Source organism: Coregonus clupeaformis, unplaced genomic scaffold (assembly GCF_020615455.1).
Source record: "Coregonus clupeaformis isolate EN_2021a unplaced genomic scaffold, ASM2061545v1 scaf1119, whole genome shotgun sequence".
Taxonomy (NCBI): domain Eukaryota; kingdom Metazoa; phylum Chordata; class Actinopteri; order Salmoniformes; family Salmonidae; genus Coregonus; species Coregonus clupeaformis.
This window is the reverse complement of record NW_025534573.1, coordinates 26,974-49,979: the sequence shown is the minus strand read 5'-3', so window position 1 is coordinate 49,979 and position 23,006 is coordinate 26,974. Positions and strand designations below refer to the sequence as shown.

Below are 23,006 nucleotides of genomic sequence, written 5' to 3'. Positions count from 1 at the left end.
CAAAACATGAATACTGGTATATGGTCCCAAAGGTGACGGGACAAAACCGTGTGACAGAGTTATTGTGTAGAAGTATATTGTGGGTAGTGTAGTCCATGCTGTGTTACCTTGTAGTCATTGGATTAGTCAGGGTGAATTGTGGGTAGTGTAGTGTAGTCTATGCTGTGTTACCTTGTAGTCATTGGATTAGTCAGGGTGTATTGTGGGTAGTGTAGTCCATGCTGTGTTACCTTGTAGTCATTGGATTAGTCAGGGTGTATTGTGGGTAGTGTAGTCCATGCTGTGTTACCTTGTAGTCATTGGACGGAGAGAAGCCTCTGGCCACAGTCACTTTCACTGCTCCTCCCTGAAACACAAGAAGACACGACACATTAGAGTTGAAAATGCCAACGGAAACACATTGAACTTTTGATTTTTACATGGTAACATGAAAACTTACGTGAAAAAGTCCATTTTCTGTCGTCACGCACTGATCTTTCATCTGCAAACAAGTCCGTTTGGTGGAAACAGAACATTTGCATATATTCTTTATGCAGATTTTAGAATATTTTCATGAAAATCTGTTGCCAATTGGATGGAAACCTAGCTAGTGATTGAGGATGTTGTGATTGTTGTCTCTGAGTCACTTTCACATTGAGTCAGCCCAGTCTCCTATTGCAATGCAAACTGATGAATGCGTAGGATTACCGACTATCTTACGTCCACAGCATATACTGGAGTTGACTGTCCATGCCCTAGTCACGAGAGGGATCTGAACCCCGGTCTCTCTCTCACAGCAGAAACCAACGTCTTAAAGGGGCAATCAGCAGTTGAAACAATAACAAAGTGTTTCTCTGCCACTGTTTCGGTAAAAAGCAGAGGGCTGGGGCTGGAGAAATTTTAACCACTCTCAAATGTATAGACGGAGCTACGGATGAAAGACACCATCCGTGATATAAAAAGTCGAGTTTTATCCATATTTTGAGGCTATACAGTGTGAGTTTAAATGTGCGTCGTTTACAGAGTAAAACAAGCTTATATTTGGGGTTCTGGTGGGGGACGACAGAGTAAAACAAGCTTTATATTTGGGGTTCTGGTGGGGTACGACAGAGTAAAACAAGCTTTATATTTGGGGTTCTGGTGGGGGACGACAGAGTAAAACAAGCTTTATATTTGGGGTTCTGGTGGGGGACGACAGAGTAAAACAAGCTTTATATTTTGGGGTTCTGGTGGGGTACGACAGAGTAAAACAAGCTTTATATTTGGGGTTCTGGTGGGGTACGACAGAGTAAAACAAGCTTTATATTTGGGGTTCTGGTGGGGGACGACAGAGTAAAACAAGCTTTATATTTGGGGTTCTGGTGGGGTACGACAGAGTAAAACAAGCTTTATATTTGGGGTTCTGGTGGGGTACGACAGAGTAAAACAAGCTTTATATTTGGGGTTCTGGTGGGGGACGACAGAGTAAAACAAGCTTTATATTTTGGGGTTCTGGTGGGGTACGACAGAGTAAAACAAGCTTTATATTTGGGGTTCTGGTGGGGTACGACAGAGTAAAACAAGCTTTATATTTGGGGTTCTGGTGGGGTACGACAGAGTAAAACAAGCTTTATATTTGGGGTTCTGGTGGGGTACGACAGAGTAAAACAAGCTTTATATTTTGGGTTCTGGTGGGGGACGACAGAGTAAAACAAGCTTTATATTTGGGGTTCTGGTGGGGGACGACAGAGTAAAACAAGCTTTATATTTGGGGTTCTGGTGGGGTATGACAGAGTAAAACAAGCTTTATATTTGGGGTTCTGGTGGGGTACGACAGAGTAAAACAAGCTTTATATTTGGGGTTCTGGTGGGGTACGACAGTTGAACTAAGCTCTTGAGGCATTTATAACGTATATTCTTCGAGAATCAAAGGGTACATATCATTTTCGGGAACATCACACATCGGCTTTTGTCCCTATTTGCTGTCCTGTGTGGGTGTACGGGCACTGCGTGGGAGATGACTAAAACACACAGTGCTAAAACATAATCTCCCCTCGGTAAGACTAGGCCGAGTGTCAGGCTGTTTATGCTATCATTACTCAATGTCATGTTTGGCTTGACAATGAGCGGTGGAGTTGGCAAGAGTACGAACCTATCCGCGTCCAGGCTAAAAAGGGACAGCCTGTTCGAGAAATCAATACAGACATCAACTGCTGAGTCGGCTCAACTCCAGGTCAGAGATTGTGAAAAACAACAACCACACAGAAACTAAAATCAACAGCACTGTTGCTTCAAGACTGTTGTTTCATTCCAAAAAACATGACTCCTCAGTTTTTTCTCTCGTTCTCTCACAGCTACCCAGGCTGATCAGGGGCCGTATCAAGCCTCTACTCCTCACAGCTACCCAGGCTGATCAGGGGCCATATCAAGGCTCTACTTCCTTACAGCTACCCAGGCTGATCAGGAGCCGTATCAAGCCTCTACTCCTCACAGCTACCCAGGCTGATCAGGGGCCGTATCAAGCCTCTACTCCTCACAGCTACCCAGGCTGATCAGGGGCCGTATGTATCAAGCCTCTACTCCTCTCAGCTACCCAGGCTGATCAGGGGCCGTATGTATCAAGCCTCTACTCCTCACAGCTACCCAGGCTGATCAGGGGCCGTATGTATCAAGCCTCTACTCCTCTCAGCTGCCCAGGCTGATCAGGGGCCGTATGTATCAAGACTCTACTCCTCTCAGCTACCCAGGCTGATCAGGGGCCGTATGTATCAAGCCTCTACTCCTCACAGCTACCCAGGCTGATCAGGGGCCGTATCAAGCCTCTACTCCTCACAGCTACCCAGGCTGATCAGGAGCCGTATGTATCAAGCCTCTACTCCTCTCAGCTACCCAGGCTGATCAGGGACCGTATGTATCAAGCCTCTACTCCTCACAGCTACCCAGGCTGATCAGGGGCCGTATGTATCAAGCCTCTACTCCTCACAGCTACCCAGGCTGATCAGGGGCCGTATGTATCAAGCCTCTACTCCTCACAGCTACCCAGGCTGATCAGGGGCCGTATGTATCAAGCCTCTACTCCTCACAGCTACCCAGGCTGATCAGGAGCCGTATGTATCAAGCCTCTACTCCTCTCAGCTACCCAGGCTGATCAGGGGACATATGTATCAAGTGTCTCAGGGTGCTGATTTTGGAGGGGACTAATCCTAGCTTAGCGCACTTACTGAGATGTTTGATACGGCCGGCCAGCCCCAGATCTGCGAAGGGAAGGCCAGGGGGAGCGAAGGAAGAGCAGGAGGGAAGGACACAACCTTTTCTGGAATGAGAATCATCCCAAACTGTGAGTCAGTCAATCAGTTACCAAACCCCGGGAGGTTGTTCTGAGAGACAGATCACTAGACAAACAGTGACTAACTCAGGCTTCGTCCCAAATGGCACCCCTATTCCCTATATTGTGCGCTACTTTTGACCAGAGTCCTATTGGTCTCCCTATGGGTAGTGCACTATATAGGGTATAGGGTGCCATTTGGGCCTAACCCAGGGTTTGTCATCAGGTATAGTCATATATAGACGCTCCGAGGGCCGGGGGAACAGTATTCTAGACGGACCACCACACAGAGAGAAGAGAGAGATGAAGCTGCTACATATCCTCTGCTTCTGCCTGTCTGTCCTCGCCTCCACTTGGGTACGATAACATATTTATTCATTATTTATTTAATCATTATTTGTAATTTAATAGGTTTAATGATACTTTATTTATTTATTTAATAATAATAATAATAGATTGGATTTATATATTTTTTTTTCTCCAGATGACATGATGTATGTAATCCTTGTTTATGTGTCAGCACCCAACAAGTGTTTTAATAACTGCTTTATCCTCTGGGATCAAACGGACATCTTGTTTGATGTGTGGATAATTTTTTACACAAAAGGAAATTCAACTGTGACATTTTGAGCATAAATGCAGGTTTCTGGGGCATGTAGACAAGGACTAGAAGGATGTTTTCAGCACAAGTTAAAAAAAGAAAAGAAAAAGTGAATTCAGTATTCTTATTCTTGTAGATGGTAACATTAATGAAATGTTTACTGTTTCCCCCCCCTCTCTCTCTCTCTCTCTCTCTCTCTCCCCCCTCTTTCTTTCTCTCCCCCCCTCGCTCCCCCTCTCTCTCTCTCTCTCTCTCTCTCTCTCTCTCTCTCTCTCGCTTTCTCTCTCCCCCACCCCCCGCCCCCGCTCTTTCTCTCTCTCTCTCTTCTCTCTCTCTCTCTCTCTCTCTCTCTCTCTCTCTCTCTCTCTCTCTCTCTCTCTCTCTCTCTCTCTCTCTCTCTCTCTCTCTCTCTCTCTCTCTCTCTCCTCCTTCATCTCTCCCCCACCCCCTCTCTCTCTCTCCCTCTCTCTCTCTCTCTCTCCCCCTCTTTCTTTCTCTCTCCCCCTCTCTCTCCCCCTCTCTCTCTCTCTCTCTCGCTTCATCTCTCCCCCCACCCCCTCTCTCTCTCTCCCTCTCTCTCTCTCTCTCTCTCTCCCCCCTCTTTCTTTCTCTCTCCCCCTCTCTCTCCCCCTCTCTCGCTCTCTCTCTCTCTCTCGCTTAATCTCTCCCCCACCCCCTCTCTCTCTCCCTCTCTCTCTCTCCCCCCTCTTTCTCTCTCTCCCCCCCTCTCTCTCCCCCTCTCTCTCTCCCCCTCTCTCCCTCTCTCTCTCTCTCTCTCTCTCTCTCTCTCTCTCTCTCTCTCTCTCTCTCTCTCTCTCTCTCTCTCTCTCTCTCTCTCTCTCTCTCTCTCTCTCTCTCTCTCTCTCTCTCGCTTCATTTCTCCCCCACCCCCTCTCTCTCTCTCCCTCTCTCTCTCCCCTCTCTCTCTCTCTCTCTCCCCCCTCTTTTTCTCTCTTTCTCCCTCTCTCTCTCAGGCTGAGGACATAGCAACCTTATTGAACCCTCGTGGGTCCAGGCCAGTAGAACATGGCTACAAGGCTGATAAATGTGCCACGGAGAGGAATTGGCCTTTCTGCTCTGATGATGACTGGGTACGTTTTCAATTATAGGAAGACTGTAAACGTCGTAAGAACCTAAATACATGTTTAGATTATTTTTCTGGTCTTATTTTACATAGTGTGTATAGTTGTATCCTGCTCTGGGGATGGGTGAGCTCACCATTTCTCCCCACCTTATAGGAATACTGTAAAACATGTCAACATAGGGTTGACCAGTTACTCAAACGTCTAGATTAATACAAGTTCATATTTGATCAAGTTGATTGAAACACACAGAAATTTCACAATCCATTTTGACTAGGCGTTGATTTGACTAGGTGTTGATTTGATTAGGCGTTGATTTGATTAGGTGTTCATTTGACTAGGCGTGGATTTGACTAGGCGTTGATTTGATTAGGCGTTGATTTGACCAGGCGTTGATTTGATTAGGCGTTGATTTGAAGTCTCACTCTAGATTCTTATACATTGCCCTGTCTTCTCTGTTCCTGTCTCCCTTCTCCATGTCTCACTGACTTCCTGCCCCCCTGTCTCCCTTTCCATCTGTCTCCATGTCCCCCCGTCTCCATGTCTCCCCGTCTCCATGTCTCCATGTCCCCCTGTCTCCATGTCCCCCTGTCTACATGTCTCCCTGTCTCCATGTCTCCATGTCTCCATGTCTCCATGTCTCCATGTCTCCATGTCCCCCTGTCTCCATGTCCCCCTGTCTCCATGTCCCCCTGTCTCCATGTCTCCATGTCCCCCCGTCTCCATGTCTCCATGTCCCCCTGTCTCCATGTCTCCATGTCCCCCCGTCTCCATGTCTCCATGTCCCCCTGTCTCCATGTCTCCATGTCCCCCCGTCTCCATGTCTCCATGTCTCCATGTCTCCATGTCCCCCTGTCTCCATGTCTCCATGTCCCCCTGTCTACATGTCTCCCTGTCTCCATGTCTCCATGTCCTCCTGTCTCCATGTCCCCCTGTCTCCATGTCCCCCTGTCTCCATGTCTCCATGTCTCCATGTCCCCCTGTCTCCATGTCTCCATGTCCCCCCGTCTCCATGTCTCCATGTCCCCCTGTCTCCATGTCTCCATGTCCCCCTGTCTCCATGTCTCCATGTCTCCATGTCCCCCTGTCTCCATGTCTCCATGTCCCCCCGTCTCCATGTCTCCATGTCTCCATGTCTCCATGTCCCCCTGTCTCCATGTCTCCATGTCCCCCTGTCTACATGTCTCCCTGTCTCCATGTCTCCATGTCCTCCTGTCTCCATGTCCCCCTGTCTCCATGTCCCCCTGTCTCCATGTCTCCATGTCCCCCTGTCTCCATGTCTCCATGTCCCCCCGTCTCCATGTCTCCATGTCCCCCTGTCTCCATGTCCCCCTGTCTCCATGTCCCCCTGTCTCCATGTCTCCATGTCCCCCTGTCTCCATGTCCCCCTGTCTACATGTCCCCCTGTCTCCATGTCTCCATGTCCCCCCGTCTCCATGTCTCCCCGTCTCCATGTCTCCATGTCCCCCCGTCTCCATGTCCCCCTGTCTACATGTCTCCCTGTCTCCATGTCTCCATGTCTCCATGTCTCCATGTCTCCATGTCTCCATGTCCCCCTGTCTCCATGTCCCCCTGTCTCCATGTCCCCCTGTCTCCATGTCTCCATGTCCCCCCGTCTCCATGTCTCCATGTCTCCATGTCCCCCTGTCTCCATGTCTCCATGTCCCCCTGTCTCCATGTCCCCCTGTCTCCATGTCCCCCCTGTCTCCATGTCTCCATGTCCCCCTGTCTCCATGTCCCCCTGTCTACATGTCCCCCTGTCTCCATGTCTCCATGTCCCCCCGTCTCCATGTCTCCCCCGTCTCCATGTCTCCATGTCCCCCCGTCTCCATGTCCCCCTGTCTACATGTCTCCCTGTCTCCATGTCTCCATGTCTCCATGTCTCCATGTCTCCATGTCTCCATGTCCCCCTGTCTCCATGTCCCCCTGTCTCCATGTCCCCCTGTCTCCATGTCTCCATGTCCCCCCGTCTCCATGTCTCCATGTCCCCCCTGTCTCCATGTCTCCATGTCCCCCTGTCTCCATGTCTCCATGTCCCCCTGTCTCCATGTCTCCATGTCCCCCTGTCTACATGTCTCCCTGTCTCCATGTCTCCATGTCCTCCTGTCTCCATGTCCCCCTGTCTCCATGTCCCCCCGTCTCCATGTCTCCATGTCTCCATGTCTCCATGTCCCCCTGTCTCCATGTCTCCATGTCCCCCCGTCTCCATGTCTCCATGTCTCCATGTCTCCATGTCTCAGTAGTTTCTATACACTCTGGGGTGGATTTGAGGACAAGGCTTAATTTGCATCTGGGAAGCTTTCCGTCTATGTCCTGTACTGTAACTTGCTCCTCTCCTCTCCTCGCCTCCTCTCCCCACCTCTCCTGTCCCCTCCCCTCCCCCTCCCCACCTCTCCTGTCCCCTCCCCTCTCCAGGGTCCTAAGTGCCCGTCAGGTTGTCGTATCCAGGGACTGTTAGACAAGGCAGACCATTCCCTGCTGAAGAAGATAGAGAAGATTAGGAAGCTCCTTGACCAGAGCAGAGCCAAACACCGCTCTGCCGACCAGGCTTCCAAACAGACCTATGACTACCTCAAGGAGAAACTCACCTCCAACGCAGGTGAGATACTGTACCATGATATTATTGGTTTACATGCTCTAGTTCTCTCTCTCTCTCTCTCTCTCTCTCTCTCTCTCTCTCTCTCTCTCTCTCTCTCTCTCTCTCTCTCTCTCTCTCTCTCTCTCTCTCTCTCTCTCTCTCTCTCTCTATCTATATATCTATCTATCTATATCAATCTTAACCATCCCTCTCTCCCTCCTGTCCCAACAGGTAATGACAACAGCTTCTATGACCTGGCTGAACGTCTCCGTCAGAGGATTGTTGACATCAAGATCAAGATAGACCGCCAGCTGAGGATCCTCAACGCTCTGAAGACCAGCATCAAAGACCAAGTTATAGAGATGCAGAGACTGGAGGTGAGATTAGGGGCACCGATCCCGTAGACGTTATAGAGATGCAGAGACTGGAGGTGAGATTAGGGACACCGATCCCGTAGACGTTATAGAGATGCAGAGACTGGAGGTGAGATTAGGGACACCGATCCCGTAGACGTTATAGAGATGCAGAGACTGGAGGTGAGATTAGGGACACCGATCCCGTAGACGTTATAGAGATGCAGAGACTGGAGGTGAGATTAGGGACACCGATCCCGTAGACGTTATAGAGATGCAGAGACTGGAGGTGAGATTAGGGACACCGATCCCGTAGACGTTATAGAGATGCAGAGACTGGAGGTGAGATTAAGATTAGTGATTAAGATTAAGATTGGTGGTGATGAAGACCAGGGTCAGATACCAGTGAAGACATATTGAGACCTAGGTCTCTTTAACAGATGCACCCTGTATAATACAACATAAATATGAATATATATACCTGAACATTAAAGCTGAGGAGACAGTCACTCTCTTTCCACAGAGAGTGTTTCTACCTATGTATTCAGTACCCTTGGTGCTATTCCTCTGGTTTAAGAGATCTGAAATATCACTCCTCTAACCCGTCTGCCTCCCCCCTCCCTTCTTCCCCTGTCTCCCCCTCTCCCAGGTGGACATTGACATCAAGCTGCGCTCCTGTAAGGGATCTTGTAAGGGCTATGCTGAGTTCTCCGTTGATAAAGAATCCTACATGGCCCTGGACAAGCAGATTGACCAGCTAGAAGCCCAGAGCGTTCAGTCTGTTGAGACCGTCGGTTCGCTGCACGTCATGAAGAGCCGCCCGCTTAAAGACGTCGTGGTCGACAGGTGAGGAGGAGGATGAAGCTGCTGCTGATGATGAAGAAGATGATGACCTCTCTGATGATGATGATGACCTTTTTCTCTCCTCTCCTCTCCTCTCCTCTCCTCTCCTCTCCTCTCCTCTCCTCTCCTCTCCTCTCCTCTCCTCTCCTCTCCTCTCCTCTCCTCTCCTCTCCTCTCCTCTCCTCCCTCCCTCCCTCCCTCCCTTCTCCTCTCCTCTCCTCTCCTCTCCTCTCCTCTCCCTCTCCTCTCCTCTCCTCTCCTCTCCTCTCCTCTCCTCTCCTCTCTCCTCTCCTCCCTCCCTCCCTCCCTCCCTCCCTCCCTCCCTCCCTCCCTCCCTCCCTCCCTCCCTTCTCCTTTCCCTTTCCTTTCCTTTCCTTTCCTTTCCTTTCCTTTCCCTTTTCCTTTCCTTTCCTTTCCTTTCCTCTCCTCTCCTCTCCTCTCCTCTCCTCTCCTCTCCCTCTCCTCTCCCTCCCCTCCCTCCCTCCTCCCCTCCTCTCCCTCCTCTCCTCTCCTCTCTCTCCTCTCCTCTCCTCTCCTCTCCTCTCCTCTCCTCTCCTCTCCTCTCCTCTCCTCTCCTCTCCTCTCCTCTCCTCTCCTCTCCTCTCCTCCTCTCCTCTCCCCCTCCCTTCTCCTTCTCCCCCTTAATCTTCTCCCGCCTCCCTTCTCCTCTTCTCCTCTCTCTCCTCTCCTCTCCTCTCCTTTCTCCTCCCTCCTTTCTCCTCTCCTTTCCCATCCCCTTCTCCCCATGCCCCCTCTCAGCAAATACAAGTCTAGCCTGGCAGAGGAGCAGAAGCAGGATTTCTTCCCGGAGGTGAAGAGCGTGAAGCTGACCTTGGAGGCCGAGGGGTCGAGCGCTTCGTCTGCCGCCACTGTCAGCAAGGTCCCGGGTACGCATTTCAATCCTTCGACTTCAGGGTCTTCATCGTCATCGAGTTCGTCGACGGGATTGGGGTTGGGGTCGAAGGACTGGCCGAAGAAAACGATCACAGAGCTGGGTGGTGGTGGGGGGACAAGGGGGGATGGAGACGGGGATTTCTTTAAGGGGATGGGTGGACTTGGCGTAGGGCTGGGGAGTCTCGGAGGCGGAGAGTTCACCTCTACCGGTCACCAGACCATGACGACGTCGAGCTGTACCAAGACAATTAGGAAGACGACAGTGCATACGAAGGACGGGCCGGTGGAACGCGTCGAGGAAGTTTTGAGCGGACCCGGCTGTGAGTCAATGAAGCTTGGCGGTGGAGGAGGAGGAGGAGGGATGGGGAATTCTTCCCATCCCTCTCTTCTTCCTCTTCCTCCTCTTCCTCCTCCTCATTCACCAAAACCACGAGCCACGGCAGTACCAAGGGAGGCAGTAGCCTCCTCACCAGCACCAAGACCGGCGGCACCGTCAACGGTTTCGAAGGTGATCCATTCGGAATGGATCTTGGAGTGTTTCTGCATGGGAACACGGAAGACGATGTCCCGGATTTCCACGCCCACAGCGTGAAAACTAGCGTCCGGGCCAAGCGGCAGGCAGATAATGTGGGAAAAGGTACATCTGACCTGGAATAACTGCCCACCATTTCACCTAGCTAGCCGCTGTTAGCCACTGTTAGTATCTTAGCCTAGTGGCAATTAGCATGTTAGCCTCCATTAGCACCTTAGCCAAACTGACATTAGCAATTAGCACCTTAGCCTAGCGGCCGTTAGCAGTGAGCTTCTTAGCCAGCAGCTCTTAGCGTCATAGCTAGCAGTGAGAAGTGAAACATTGCTATTTTTGTCATAGCTCAAAGCAAATCCCAGAATATGATCAACAGTAGCCTAATTAATAAAGATTTGTAAGGTAGTTCAGCCATTGCTCATATGATTTTTTTGTGGTAATAAAAAAATCGAACAAATTGTATGAAACGTTACAGAGATACTGTATAAGATATGCTGTACTATACATATTACTGTTTTCTCAACCGCTCCTGGGCTGACTACCAGAAGGGGTTCAGAGGGGGAAAGGGGAGGTATGGCTGGGTTTAAAGCATCTCCATCTTCTGACTTAGGAGGATGGCAACTGAGGGTAGAGAAAGAAAGAAAGAAAGAAAGAAAGAAAGAAAGAAAGAAAGAAAGAAAGAAAGAAAGAAAGAAAGAAAGAAAGAAAGAAAGAAAGAAAGAAAGAAAGAAAGAAAGAGGTGGAGAGAGAGAGAGAGCTATTGCTGACTGTTGATTCTGTGAGTAGATGATTAAATGTGACTGTGTTTTTTCTGACCCTGTGAATGATGTCAATGCACTGAATGTTCATGTAAAAACAAACAACCGGGTAACCTCTGAACCCACCATGTACTGCTAATGTTCAAATAGCTGTTCTAAGAACAGAAGGGGTTCTAAGAACTACGTTAGAACTTCTGTTAGAACGTCTAAACCGAGCTACTGATCAAACAATAAAGATGTGTTCACTTCAACTTCATGGTTTGGGTTGTATGTTTAAATGTATTTTAATATTATAATAATTATAATAATTATAATAATAATAATAATAATAATAAAATAATTATATTATTATTATTATTATTATTATTATATTATTCTTTATGTTCATGTCTCTTGGGGGGCGGCAGGTAGCTTAGTGGTTAAGAGCGTTGTACCAGTAACCGAAAGGTCGCTGGTTCTAATCCCCGAGCCGACTAGGTGGAAAATCTGTCGATGTGCCCTTGAGCAAGGCACTTAACCCTAATTGCTCCTGTAAGTCGCTCTGGATAAGAGCGTCTGCTAAATGACCAATTTATTTATTTAATTTATTTACAATCAGTCAAAAGTTAGTGTGAAAAAGTTATATTTTATAGTTTAAACAGAAATCAATCACAATATGAATAACAGATAAGAGTTAATAATATGAAATGTCAATAGAAAGCTTTATAGTCCTCATTATGGTATAGGCTTATACATTGAGAATATATAGACATTGGGGATATAATATGATACACACTGGAGTATATTAAACTGAACCTAATGGGGGTAATAAATAAACTTCCTTAGTCTCCCAGTGACATAAATGCATGACTAAGTGAGAATTCAGACTGAAGCAGAAGTTAGAATTTATATACTATATATAATATATATTTATATACCCATGTTATGATCAGTCAGATGTGGGCTGTGTATTATTGTAGCTATATTTAGATATATTATTATTATTATTATTATTATTATTATTATTATTATTATTATTATTATTATTATAGTGATTGTGTCTTATTTGTCTCTCACACAGTTCTGCATTCAGCACCTCGTAGACAAAGGCAGAAAACGCCCAATCATCAGCCACTGAGCTGTCTTTAACAACAATAAATGAAACACTCTTGTTCTTTCCCCTTATAAGAACATATATAATAATATATACTGTTTATAAGAAATATTAAGAACATATAATAATATATGTGGTCCTCTGTAGCTCAGCTGGTAGAGCACGGCGCTTGTAACGCCAGGGTAGTGGGTTCGATCCCCGGGACCACCCCATACGATAAATAAAAATGTATGCACGCATGACTGTAAATCGCTTTGGATAAAAGTGTCTGCTAAATCGCATATAATCTATAATAATCTATCATAACAAACAAGAATAATATTTATTTAAATCAGAAATGGGTTCAGGTTTGACATTTAGAACTTCAATGGCACGGAAAAGCCGAATAGTGTGCAGGTCTAGTCAGTTCGGCGTCAACGTGGATAGTTGACTGACCTCTGTTCTCTGTCAGCTATGTGACATTCACCCCAACGATTAGCACACAGCTAATATTGACTGAATCAATCATTGGTGAAGCACTATCATAGTATTTCAATCTTATGAAATACATCATATGGTTCAACGTGAGTATCCCTGGTACCCCTGGGCATGTTTAGACTGGGTTCTAAGCCAAAAAACATTGATCAAAATGCCTCAAAATACTAATGCTCAATTGAAACCCTACCTCTTTGAAAAGTATCTTAAATAACTCTCATTGCGCCCCCGTGCGTGTGTGTGCGTGTATCGTGGATGTGTTTAACTATACTTGAAGTCCCCACAAGAATAGTAAACGAACAAAAATGTGACCAATTTAAGGTTAGGTTTTTGGGTTAGGGTTAGGGTTAAGGTTAGGGTTAGGGTTAGGGTTAGGTTTAGGTTGTATTGTGTGTCCCCACAAGGTTAGTTATACAACACTGTGCGTGCGTGTGCGTGTGTATGTGTGCGTGTGTGTGTGTGCCTGTGTGCATGTGTGCATGTGTGTGTGTGTGTGTGTGCGTGTGCTTGTGTGTAATCTCTTGTGGACAGATTCACGTGGACAGAAACGGCGAGAATCTGTCAAGGCTCACGTAGAATGATGTGATTACGAGCAGCAGTAGTTCCTGGTTTGGGGTTTTCATTGTTGATTGGACGGATTTGGATTGGGTGAAGGTATTGATTGGACGGATTTGGATTGGGTGAAGGTATTGATTGGACGGATTTGGATTGGGTGAAGGTATTGATTGGACGGATTTGGATTGGGTGAAGGTATTGATTGGACGGATTTGGATTGGGTGAAGGTATTGATTGGACGGATTTGGATTGGGTGAAGGTATTGCTTAAACCTGTGCAGTGATTTTCAAGCCCCTGTGCGGATGATAAACAGTTTCCACTAGTTTCCACAGCTACAAACTCAAAATTGGCTATATCTTAAAATTTGATGAAAACAAAAATGTCATTTTTGGCCATGATAAACACGGGTGAAATTAGCGGAAAGGAAGGGTTTGGCCGAGAGTTTCCATTTGCGATGGAGGAGACTTCGCTTCCTTTGCACAAAGGTAATCACAATTGTTAACGGCATTTCCCGCCGGAAGTAAAACAGGAAATTACAAACTTTCGCGAGACATTTTTACTTCTGGGTAACTGAGATTAGTGTGTTTAATGTGTGTGTTGTGTTGCTGTGTGTTGTTGTGTGTTGCAGTGTGTTGCAGTGTGTTGCAGTGTGTTGTTGTGTGTTGCAGTGTGTTGCAGTGTATTGTTGTGTGTTGCAGTGTATTGATAATGTTAAAGAGGCTAACACATACACTCGCTCACAACATAGCTAATATAGCTAGCCAAACTCACGCCATATATGTACATCCTTGGTTGGTGAGCGGACCCCAGACCTCACAACCATAAAGGGCAATGGGTTCTATAACTGATTCAAGTATTTTTAGCCAGATCCTAATTGGTATGTCAACTTTAATGTTCTTTTTGATGGCATAGAAGGCCCTTCTTGCCTTGTCTCTCAGCTAGCCATATGTGTACAGTACCAGTCAAAAGTTTGGACACACCTACTCTTTCAAGGATTTTTCTTTATTTTTACTATTTTCTACATTGTAGAATAATAGTGAAGACATCAACACTATGAAATAACACATATGGAATCATGTAGTAACCAAAAAAGTGTTAAACAAATCAAAATATATTTGAGATTTGAGATTCTTCAAGGTAGCCAACCTTTGCCCTGATGACAGCTTTGCACACTCTTGGCATTCTCTTAACCAGCTTCATGAGGTAGTCACCTGGAATGCATTTCAATTAACAGGTGTGCCTGTTCTTAAAAGTTAATTTGTGGAATTTCTTTCCTTCTTAATGCGTTTGAGCCAATCAGTTGTGTTGTGACAAGGTAGAGGGGGTATACAGAAGATAGACCTATTTGGTAAAAGACCAAGTCCATATTATGTCAAGAACAGCTCAAATAAGCAAAGAGAAACGACAGTCCATCATTACTTTAAGAAATGAAGGTCAGTCAATCCGGAATATGTCAAGAACTTTGAAAGTTTCTTCAAGTGCAGTCGCAAAAACTATCAAGCACTATGATGAAACTGGCTCTCATGAGGACCGCCACTGGAAAGGAAGACCCAGAGTTACCTCTGCTTGTCTCGCCCTGACTCAGGGGACTCTTATATGTTGAGTCAGGGTGTGAATATTCTATGTTGTGTATATCTACGTGAATGATCTATTAGGTGTAGATCTAGGATGGCCGGGTGGTTCCCAATCAGAGGCAGCTGTCGCTCGTTGTCTCTGATTGGGGATCATACTTAGGCAGCCTGTTGGCACTAGTGGTTTGTGGGATCTTGTTCCGTGAGTAGGCTTGTTCTGTGTTCACTGTACGTTCTTAAAAATAAAAGTTTGAGTTGGAACCATATATGGTTCTTCCCATGGGGGGAATCATTTTAGGTTCTCTGAAGAACCTTAAATGATATGGTTCTTTGAAAAACCACACACACTCAACACCTTATTTTATGCAAATATCCCAATGGGCACAGTTCAATGTCTTGTTTTGATTTACATTTGGTTGAGTCGTCAACTAACGTGAATTCGAAGTGAAATCAACAAAAAAATGCACCATGTCATTGGATTTAGGTTAAAAGCTGAGTGAAAAGAAGACTAAATGCCCGTTGATGACTTTTTGCACGTTGTTTCAACGTCATCGCATTGATTTTTTTGGGTTGACATGGAAGCAACATTGATTCAACCAGTTTTTTCCCCAGTAGGTCATTTGCATATTTCCCAGGGTGCCTTTCGATTTTAACTTTTTGTTGTTACCGGTACCCATTGTTACCCATGACGATGTTTGGTAATGACAGGCATGGTTGTTGAATTGATACATGTTCAGTCCTGTGGCCTTCACCAAGTGAGATCCTAAGTGATTATGATTTAAATTACATTATTTAAGACAGTATAATACAATACATGCAGTGTCCTTTTTACATTGTACCAAAAGCTATTCATGAAGTATTCTTGACTTATTCCACATTTTGTTGTGTTACAGACTGAATTCAAAATTGATTTTATTTTTTTTAAATCACCCATCTACACACAATACCCCATAATGACAAAGTGAAAACATGTTTTTAGAAATGTTTGCAAATGTATTGAAAATAAAATACAGAAATATCTTTGTTTACATAAGTATTCACACCCCATCAGTCAATACTTTTATAAAAACACCTTTGGCAGCGATTACAGCTGTAAGTCTTTGTCAACAAAGGTTGGTGCGCAATCTCTAATATTAAGGAAGTCTCGAGGTTCTGCTCGCCTGAGTACCTCACAATAAGCTGTAGAACACACTATTTACCAAGAGAGTTTTCATCTATATTTTTCATAGCTGTCTATTTACCTCCACAAACCGATGCTGGCACTAAGACAACACACAATGAGCTGTATAAGGCCATAAGAAAACAAGAAAATGCTCACCCAGAGGCAGCGCTCCTAGTGGCCAGGGATTTTATTACAGGGAAACTTAAATCCGTTTTACCTCATTTCTAGCAGCATGTCTCCTGTGCAACTAGAGGCGAAAAAACCTGTAGACTCTACTCTACTATACACTACTCTACTATACTCTATTCTACTCTACACTACTCTACTCTACTCTACTCTACTCTACTCTACTCTACTCTACTCTACTCTACTCTACTCTACACTACTCTACTCTACTCTACACTACTCTACTCTACTCTACTATACACTACTATACTCTACTCTACTCTACTCTACTCTACTCTACTCTAACTATACTCTACACTACACTACACTACTCTACTCTACTCTACTCTACTCTACTATACTATACTATACTATACTATACACTACTCTACTCTACTCTACTCTACTCTACTCTACTCTACACTACTCTACTCTACTCTACTCTACACTACTCTACTCTACTCTACTCTACTCTACACTACTCTACTCTACTCTACTATACTATACACTACTCTACTCTACTATACTATACTATACACTACTCTACTCTACTCTACTCTACACTAATCTACTCTACTCTACTCTACTCTACTATACTCTACACTACACTACTCTACTCTACTCTACTCTACTCTACTCTACTCTACTATACTATACTATACACTACTCTACTCTACTCTACTCTACTCTACTCTACTCTACACTACTCTACTCTACTCTACTCTACTCTACTATACTCTATTCTACTCTACACTACTCTACTCTACTCTACTCTACTCTACACTACTCTACTATACTCTATTCTACACTACTCTACTATACACTACTCTACTCTACTCTACTCTACTCTACTCTACTCTACTCTACTCTACTCTACTCTACTCTACTCTACACTACACTACTCTACCCTACTCTACTCTACTCTACTCTACTATACACTACTATACTCTACTCTACTCTACTCTACTCTACTCTACACTACTCTACTCTACTCTACTCTACTCTACTCTACTCTACTCTACTCTACTCTACTCTACTCTACTCTACTCTACTCTACTCTACACTACTCTATTCTACTCTACTCTACACTACTCTACTCTACTCTACTCTACTCTACACTACACTACTCTACTCTACTCTACTCTACTCTACTCTACTCTACTCTACTCTACTCGACTCGACTCGACTCGACTCGACTCGACTCTACACTACTATACTATACTATACTATACACTACTCTACTCTACTCTACTCTACTCTACTCTACTCTACTCTACACTACTCTACTCTACTCTACTCTACTCTACTCTACTCTACACTACTATACTATACTATACTCTACTCTACTCTACTCTACTCTACTCTACTCTAATCTACTCTACTCTACTCTACTCTACTCTACTCTACTCTACTCTACTCCACTCTACACTACTATACTCTACTCTACTATACTCTACTCTACTATACACTACTCTACTCTATTCTACTATACTATACTATACACTACTCTACTCTACTCTACTCTACACTACTCTACACTACTCTACTATACTATACTATACTATACTATACACTACTCTACTCTACTCTACTCTACTCTACACTACTCTACTCTGCTATACTATACACTACTCTACTCTACTCTACTCTACTCTACACTACTCTACTCTACTATACTCTACTCTACTCTACTCTACTATACACTACTCTACTCTACTCTACTCTACTATACTATACTATACTATACTATACTATACTATACTATAATATACACTACTCTACTCTGCTCTATTCTACTCTACTCTACTATACACTACTCTACTCTACTCTACTATACTATACTCTACTCTACTCTACTCTACTCTATTCTACTCTACTCTACTCTACTCTACTCTACTCTACTCTACTCTACTCTACTCTACTCTACTCTACTCTACTCTACACTACTCTACTCTACTCTACTCTACTCTACTCTACTCTACTTTACTTTACTCTACTATACACTACTCTACTCTACTCTACTCTACTATACTCTACTCTACTATACTCTACTATACTCTACACACAGAGACTCTTACAAAGCTCTCCCTCACCCTCCATTTGGCAGATTTGACCTTAACTCCATCCTCTCAATTCCTGCTTACAAGCAAAAACTTAAACAGGAAGTACCAGCGATGCGCTCAATATGGAAGTGGTCCGCATATGAAGTGGACGCATCGACAACGTAGTCCACACAGCATCCGTACGTACCAAAAGCCATGGATTACAGGCAACATCTGCACTGAGCTAAATGCTGCCGCTTTCAAGGAGCGGGACACAAATCAAATAGGCAAAGCGTCAATACAGGACTAAGATCGAATCCTACTACGCCGGCTCTGATGCTCGTCGGATGTGGCAGGACTTGCAAACTATCACCCAGTGACGCGAACATACCAGACGAGCTAAATGACTTCTATGCTCGCATCGAGGAAGGCAAAAATATCAGTGAAGACACTTGCCAGCTGGTCAGCACATGTTTTGAGTATGCGTCCTGGTAAGCCCTGTGGCCTTGTGAATGTTAACCTGTTTTAAGGTCTTACTCACATCGGCTACGGAGAGCGTGATCATACTGTCATCTGGAACAGCTGGTGCTCTCATGCATGGTTCAGTGTTGCTTGCCTCGAAGTGAGCATACATTGACATTTTTACATTTTAGTCATTTAGCAGACACTCTTATCCTGAGCGACTTACAGTTAGTGAGTGCATACATTTTCATACTGGCCCCCCATGGGAAACGAACCCACAACCCTGGCGTTGCAAGCGCCATGCTCTACCAACTGAGCTACAGGGGACTGAAGGCATTTAGTTTGTCTGGTAGGTTTGCGTCACAAAGCAGTTCGCGGCTGGGTTTTCCCAGGATTAGATCTTAGTCCTTTATTGACACTTTACCTGTTTGATAGCTCGTTGGAGGTCATAGGCCGTAACATTCTGCCCGTAACTTGCAAAGACAGGGTGGAGCTCCTCATTCCAGTTCCGTTCCTCGTTGTAGCATCTCTTCATCTCTTCTTTTAGCACGTATGGACCCAGAACTTAATCGAGCAACTGACCAATTACGTAAGACTTTAGTTTTTTGGTTAACATATTAAACCTTGTTAAACATATTACAAGTTGTTAGACCTCATGTAGAATCCATGGTGACCACCAAACACATCTACGATATCAACCGCAAGGCCATCGTCAAGACACACGGTAGGTGGCAACACCTCGAATTGATCTATTAATCAATCAAATAAATATATTCATCAATTGATGTCTGTCTGTCTGTCTGTCTGTCTGTCTGTCTGTCTGTCTGTCTGCCTGTCCGTCCGTCCGTCCATCTATCAACCAATCCACAGATCTTTCTAGAATATCTTCCAATCGAAGCCTTCCATCTGTTTTTCTCTCGTCTTCCCTCAGTTTTCTTTCTTCTCCTTCTCTCTCCTTCTCTCTCCCTTCTCTCTCCTTCTCTCTCCTTCTCTCTCCTTCTCTCTCCTTCTCTCTCCTTCTCTCTCCTTCTCCCTCCTTCTCTCTCCTTCTCCCTCCTTCACTCTCCTCTCTCTCCTTCTCTCTCCTTCTCTCTCCATCTCTCTCCTTCTCTCTCCTTATCTCTCATTCTCTCTCATTCTCTCTCCTTCTCTCTCCTTCACTCTCCTTCACTCTCCTTCTCTCTCCTTCACTCTTCCTTCACTCTCCTTCTCTCTCCTTCACTCTCCTTCTCTCTCCTTCTCTCTCCTTCTCTCTCCTTCACTCTCCTTCTCTCTCCTTCTCTCTCCTTCACTCTCCTTCACTCTTCCTTCTCTCTCCTTCTCTCTCCTTCACTCACCTTCACTCTTCCTTCTCTCTCCATCTCTCTCCTTCTCTCTCCTTATCTCTCATTCTCTCTCATTCTCTCTCCTTCTCTCTCCTTCACTCTCCTTCACTCTCCTTCTCTCTCCTTCACTCTTCCTTCACTCTCCTTCTCCCTCCTTCACTCTCCTTCTCTCTCATTCTCTCTCCTTCTCTCTCCTTCACTCTCCTTCTCTCTCCTTCTCTCTCCTTCACTCTTCCTTCTCTCTCCTTCTCTCTCCTTCACTCACCTTCACTCTTCCTTCTCTCTCCTTCTCTCTCCTTCTCTCTCCTTCACTCTCCTTCTCTCTCCTTCACTCTTCCTTCTCTCTCCTTCTCTCTCCTTCACTTCTCCTTCACTCTCCTTCTCTCTCCTTCACTCTTCCTTCCATCTTCTATTCTGATTGATTGATTGTGACCACAGTATTTGAGCTGAGGTACGTGGAGTTCGCTGAGGAGTTGGCCCGGAACCTGACATCGCTAAGGAAATGGTTGGTTGCGTTGTCACAGAAACTGAAGGAGCAACGAAGCCGCTCCAGAAACAGATAGAGGACATGTACCGGCAAGAGGTAAGAGTCAGGCTTAGAGGGTTAAGAGTTAGACTTAGAGGGTTAAGATTTACTGTACACTTAGAAAGTTAAGAGTCAGACTTAGAGAGTTAAGGCAAGAGTTAGACTTAGAGGGCTAGACTTAGAATTACTTCCAACGGAGATTCTCCATTGAGTTCAGGTCTAAGCTTAATCTGTGTTCAGGGTAAATTCATCATATCACATTCATCCATAAATTCCTTTCAGTGCTCAATAAGGAAAGGAAATAAGGAAAGGAGATAGAAGACGAGGATAGGAGACGAGGATAGGAGACGAGAGTTGAATAGCTAAGCCTATTGGCACACATGGTGTTTTTGACTATTGATTTCTCCAATTTTGAGAACAGGTGAGGGAGTAAAACTCTGCAACACCAAACTTTGACTCATGACAAACATGTGCCTTCCCAAGTGGCACCCTATTCCCTATCTAGTGCACTACTTTAGACCAGAGAATGGCACCCTATTCCCTATATAGTGCACTAATTTAGACCAGAGAATGGCACCCTATTCCCTATATAGTGCACTACTTTAGACCAGAGAATGGCACCCTATTCCCTATATAGTGCACTACTTTAGACCAGAGAATGGCACCCTATTCCCTATATAGTGCACTACTTTAGACCAGAGCCTGGTTAAAAGAGCCTGAAATAGGGTGCCAATTTAGGACACTGCAGTCACAGTCACCCAGGATAGACTGGTAATATTTCTGTGTCCCAAATGGCACCCTATTCCCTAGCTAGTGCACTACTTTACAGAGTTGACTCTACAGAGCCTGGTTAAAAGTAGTGCACTAGATAGGAAACAGGGTACCATTTGGGACACTGACGTGATCTCTTCCTACCTCATCCCACCAGTCAAGGCCCTTTAATGTTTACTTCAGAGTTAACAGTATAAAGCCTTGGTCAATGACTACCTGTTCACTCTCCTAGCTGTCTCTCTGTGTTTCTCTGCAACCCATCGGATGAAAATCAAATCACTTTTTTTAATTGGTTGTGTACACAGTTCAGCAGGTGCAATGGCGGGCGCAGTGAAACGCTTGTTCCTATCAATCAACGCAGTAAACGTCAACAAGCACACAATAATCCTAAATACAAATTACACCCTAAATTGGACGTTGGATGGACGTTGGATGGACGTTGGATGGACGTTGGATGGACGTTGACATGTGGATGCATCCCAAATGGCACCCTATTCCGTACACAGTGCACTACTTAGTTGACTACTTTTTGACCAGGATGCATCAGGCACCTCTCTCCATTGAATCATATTAATTGTGATGTAAAAGGCTAAACTGATCCTAAATCAGCACTCAGGTGCTTGATAAATCAACACTCACTGATCCATGTTGGCCCCAGAGCACTCTGTAGGGAATAGGGTGTCTCTGTATACCCTGTGTTGACATCAAACTGCGGTCAGGTCAAGGATCGTGCAATGGGGACCTTTGCTTTCCATATCGACCACGACAGCTACCGGTCGCTTCAAAAAGAAGTCTCCTGTTAAGGACATCCTTAAGATCACACTACAGCCGGTGGATGTCGTAGACCGGCTGCACAACCATCCCCCAATCGTCCAGACTTAACTCCTGACTAAGCTTGAGGACCTAGAACAGAACCAGGTGGTTCTAGAAGAGGTTCTAGAAGAAACTGAATGCCTGGGTTCTGAAGGGGAGACAGGAACAGAGAGAAACAGGCGTTCTAGAACGTTTCAAAAAACGTGTCCATGTCCCCAAAGCCCTCTGACTCGTTGTTGGACCTGTCTGTCAAAGTGTGCACCTCTCTCACTCCGGGGGAAAACGTGTCCATGTCCCTAAACCGAGGTAGAGCTATAGGTACGTCACTGGGTTATACACCCCCTACTCTTTGTGGAATAAAGCAAATCTACGAAAAAAATATACATTCTGTAACAGCAAAAATACTACACTGGGGAAAGTCCAATCGATTGTGAGATATCCTGAGTGGCGCAGTGGTCTAAGGCACTGCATCGCTGTGCCACTAGAGATCCTGGTTCGAATCCAGGCTCTGTCGTAGCCGGCCGCGACCGGGAGACCCATGGGGTGGCGCACAATTGGCCCAGGGTAGGGGAGGGAATGGCCGGCAGGGATATTGGTAGAGTTGTGGGTTCGATTCCCACAGGGGGCCAGTATGAAAAAAAAAAAATATATATATAATAAGTCGCTCTGGATAAGAGCGTCTGCTAAAATGTAAATATGGCATATACATTTTATGTGATACATTTGGGGTCGCGGGTTCACAATCTGAGACCTCTGCCAAGCAAGGAGGAAACAGCAGCAAGCTCATGCAACAACGGGTGGGGGCTCCTCATAAACACAACACACAGGCAGTTACGTCAGACTTTAGCACCAGACACAACACGCCTTTTACTATATTGTCAGAAGCATCGTCAGATCTCGGTAGCAGCCCATTTCATTTCTCTTTTTCAATGCTCTGGAAACCAAGCAGAAAATGCTGTGGGCTAAAGATTGCATCACAGCCACACTAATACATTAGAAGATGATTGTCGATCTGATCAGGAACGCTGTGCTCACGACCTTTATCTCCTAAATGATGTCCATGGTGCATTTAGTTAGAATTTTGGAATATATTGGGCAATAAGCTATAAGGTTTTAACCAGGCACGAGT

The 23,006-nt window shown here is 45.3% G+C and overlaps 1 protein-coding gene across 1 annotated transcript; it reads left to right on the top strand.

Moving 5' to 3' along the window:
- The first annotated feature begins 3,571 nt into the window (after positions 1–3,571).
- On the top strand, positions 3,572–11,169 carry LOC121558045 (fibrinogen alpha chain). Its single transcript, XM_041871527.2, has 6 exons — positions 3,572–3,640; positions 4,859–4,975; positions 7,382–7,565; positions 7,776–7,921; positions 8,547–8,743; positions 9,500–11,169. The coding sequence occupies exons 1-6, from the start codon at positions 3,587–3,589 to the stop codon at positions 10,224–10,226; spliced, it is 1,425 nt and encodes a 474-aa protein (XP_041727461.2). The 5' UTR covers positions 3,572–3,586; the 3' UTR covers positions 10,227–11,169.
- The last annotated feature ends 11,837 nt before the right edge of the window (positions 11,170–23,006 follow it).

Coding starts and splice junctions, on each gene's coding strand:
- LOC121558045 (XM_041871527.2), top strand. CDS start 3,587: ATGAAGCTGCTACATATCCTCTGCTTCTGCCTGTCTGTCCTCGCCTCC. Junction 7,566..7,775: donor GAAACTCACCTCCAACGCAG/GTGAGATACTGT, acceptor CTGTCCCAACAG/GTAATGACAACAGCTTCTAT. Junction 7,922..8,546: donor TAGAGATGCAGAGACTGGAG/GTGAGATTAGGG, acceptor CCCCTCTCCCAG/GTGGACATTGACATCAAGCT.